This window comes from Lipotes vexillifer, unplaced genomic scaffold, assembly GCF_000442215.2.
Source record: "Lipotes vexillifer unplaced genomic scaffold, Lipotes_vexillifer_v1.1 scaffold691, whole genome shotgun sequence".
NCBI lineage: Eukaryota > Metazoa > Chordata > Mammalia > Artiodactyla > Lipotidae > Lipotes > Lipotes vexillifer.
Window position 1 is genome coordinate 827,607 of NW_006788040.1, and position 3,565 is coordinate 831,171.

General features: G+C 57.5%; 1 protein-coding gene across 1 annotated transcript in view; it reads left to right on the forward strand.

Moving 5' to 3' along the window:
* MYO18B (myosin XVIIIB) overlaps nt 1-2,804 on the forward strand; it is a 227,650-nt gene extending 224,846 nt beyond the window's left edge. Inside the window, exon 42 of the mRNA XM_007461210.1 lies at nt 1,640-2,804. Within this exon, the coding sequence (XP_007461272.1) occupies nt 1,640-2,804 (1,165 nt within the window). The remainder of the gene's footprint in view (nt 1-1,639) is intronic.
* Nucleotides 2,805-3,565: the final 761 nt, after the last annotated feature.

Here is a 3,565-nt window from a genome sequence, read left to right on the forward strand (position 1 = left end):
AGGAAGCGCGTGGCCTGTCCCAGGAGACCCATGTGGCTGCAGCAGAGCGAGCCAGGGGCTAACTCACAAGACAGGAGGTTGGGGAGGGGGTCGGGAGCCCGAGCCCCCTGGAAGACTAAGGATGGTGAGGACAGCGCGTGATGGAGGCAGCGTGTCTACACGCCTACCTTGGGGTCCATCTCGTGGTCTCCTCACCGCCCCCAGACTGTGACATTGGTCCTCTCCACCTAGCTGACCTAGGGCATGAGGAGGGACAGATGAGCGCAGCCAGTCCTGTGCCTGTCACTCAGGGAACCTTTTCACAGAGTATCGTCGCCAGGGTCCTGGGTCAGGGGAGGCTCCTGCTAGCATCAGAAGAGAGAGGCTTATGGGATGCTGGGAGCTCAGGAAGGCAGTGTCTAGGTCCCTACCCAGGTCCCTGAAAAAGATCCCAATCCCCTACCCTATCTGTACTCTCCACTCCAGACATCACCTCCAGGGGCCGTGGGCTTGGCTCCTGAGACTGAAAAGCCCTTTGGCTCACTGTGGTCAGCTCTTTTCCTTCTAAACTATCCTACGTGGCCAGGGGGTGGAAATCAGACTGTGGTGAGCAGGACACCTTCCTCAGTCTCGTGCCAGAATTCCAACCTTTATGTGTAGGAGGCTGGCTCTTGTAATCCTTCCTGTGGTGACAGAGCAGCAAGCAGGGGCTGACGACTGGGAACCGGCATCACCATTGCTCCCACCTCCTTCAGGCTGAGCCCTGGGTGCCACGTCCAAACTGTGACATTTGGCCCCTTCTTGCTTTTTTATAAATTACAGCTTTGCTGTTGTCTGGGAAGGAGGTCGTTTGTCTTAGAGGGAGGACAAGTAGATTTTATTTTTTTAAAGAACAGTGGCTGGATTCCAGTCTCTCTCCTTTAAGCCCTGCTTTTCGTTTTACGGTCTATAATTTTGCCCCACTGCGAGATTCCCACTTTTCAGAGGCAGAGCGGTTTTGGCTCAGCTGCTGCAGAGTGCCTCTGCCTGGCAGTCCCAGAATAGAAAGCGTCTGTCCTCTTGTGTATAGTCTTGGTTTCAAGTTGATCTGATGTAGCTGTTGCCCTTTTGAAGGAAGGACCGTTTTTTTTGTTGTTTGTTTGTTTGTGTTTAAACCCAGCCCCATCCCATGAAACAATCAGGGGTGTCACGGAGCATCTCATTCAGGCGCATATGTGGGTCACTGGCTCTAGCAAGCTCTGCTTGGTGGGGCTGTCCTCCGGGCTTGGCCCTAAATAAATAAATAAATAACCTCCCGCAGGTGCCCCTGAGTCTTCAAGAAGCAAATTACCTATTTCACAGCGGGCTGTGTGGTGATAGGTCTTATCATGTCAGCGATGATGCCTCGTAAATCTGAGTCATCTCTCAGAGGTGCAGTTTTAATCTACTCAAACGTACTTAGTCAGGTTTAATTATAGACAGAAATTGCATTTCAGAAAGCGACGAGAAATCATTTGCACGGCTTGAGTCTGCGCATTAAATCGTACGGTTCGGTGGAGGGTGCAGGTGGGGTCAGCATTTCCAAAGAAAAATAGTAGTAGCGCCCGCGCTCTGGGGCTCAGCCGCGCCGACTGTGGAGACGGCACAGGGTCCGCTGACGGCAGGTTTCTTCTTGGCGCAGGATCCAGGAGGAGGCCAGCGACGGGGCCCTGGACGCCCCCGGCAGGACCTGCGGGGACAAGGCCGCGTCCCCGCTCTCCCTCCGCCGAGGAAAGTATGGCCACTTCGGGGGCGGTGAAGAGTGTGGCGTCCAGAGGCAGCCCCCGGGGAGGTCGGGCGCGCTGTCCTCCTCCCCGTCTTCCCGGCCCAGGGACAAGCTGCCCAGCCCGTCGGCTGCCCTGTCGGAGTTCGTGGAAGGGCTCCGGAGGAAGAGAGCGCAGAGGGGCCGGGGGTCGCCGCTGGGCCTGGAGGACTGGCCCACCCTCCCCATCTACCAGACCACCGGGGCGTCCACGCTGCGGAGGGCCAGGACCGGCAGCGACGAGGGCGCTCTGGCTCTGAGGGCCGGGGCCGAGTCACCCCTGGACGCGTCGGCCGGGCTCCTGCGGTCCACCAGCCTGAAGTGCATCTCCTCGAAGAGCGTGGGGGGCCCCAGCCCGCCGCCCGAGAAGCTGAAGACCCGCTTCAGTTCCTGCGAGTCCCTCCTGGAGTCGGGGCCTGGCTCGCGGAGGACCCCGAGCTCCCCGACGGCGCTTAGGCGCTCGTTCTTGTCGCCCACGCTGCGCCCGCGGAGGCGCTGTCTGGAGTCCTCGCTGGAAGATGCGGGCTGTCCGGACCTCGGGAAGGAGCCGCTCGTCTTCCAGAACCGCCAGTTTGCACACCTGATGGGGGACCCCCTGGGCAGCGACCCATTCAGCTGGAAGGTCCCGAGCCTCAACCATGAACGCAAGACCCAAGTGGGTTTCGATGACTTCCTCCCGGCCATCCGGAAGCCGGAGACGCCTGCATCCTTGGCCCGAGCGGCCAGAGATGGGCAAGACAGTTCACAGCGTTCAGGCGTCCACTTTGAGACGGAAGAGGCCGACGGGGGCTTTGTCTCAGGGATCACCACCGTTTTGAAAAAGAGCCTGGAGTCCAAGGAGGACCCCGCTCATCTCTCCGACTCATCCTCCTCCTCCAGCTCCATCGTGTCCTTCAAAAGCGCCGACAGCATCAAGAGTCGGCCGAGAATCCCACGGCTGGAGGGTGACGGTGGTGAGAGAACATCCCCCGAGATCAGAGAGCCGGGGACAGGGAGGAAAGAGGAGGATGTTGAGAGCATCATGAAGAAATACCTACAGAAGTAGGAACCAGCTCAGGTAACAGCGACAGGCTGGCCTGTCCTCCTGGGGGGATGAAATGAAGTTGTCCACCCAGGTCTGGCAGCCTGGAGGGAACCGGTTGCTGCTACTGCTTTTAGGTTTTCACAGAAATAATGTGTTGCTATTTATGCAAATAATGTGTTGCTGGTAAATGCAAAACTTACCAGAAGCCCTCACTAGGTGCCACCAGTTTCTCTGCTCTTGAAAATACAGACCCATCAGAAAGCGTGAGGGTCCTGTTGGGGGGCGGGGGGGAGGGTGCCGAAGGAGGCGCTGGGCTTTTAAAGTTTTCCCACCCTTGTCCTGTTCTCTTTCCAGCGCTCCTTTCACCTGGTGCTGGGGGAGCCATGGAGGCATCTGTCCACACAGTGACTGGGAGAGCCCGGGTGGCTGGGGGGAGGGTCAGGCTAGCGGAGACGAGGCCTTGACGTTAGTGAAGTCCAACTCTTGCATTAAATGTGTAAAGAGAAACTGGGGCCCAAGAAGGGGGAGGAGGGGGACACGTACAAAGATCCCAGAGCGACACCGTGGGAGCAGCAGTGCTTCCCTCTGCCGTCTCCTCCCGTCCCGATCCTGGCACTTCTCTGCAGTAAAGGTAGGAGGAGACATTTGTTGCTAATAAAAGCTCCAGTTGATTGAATGTGTTTATCAGGCAGTCATTTGGTGCCCACAGTTACCCCAAGAGGTGGCGCGTATGATTTATTCCCATTCTACAGGTTGACAAACTGAGAATCATATAGGTTAAG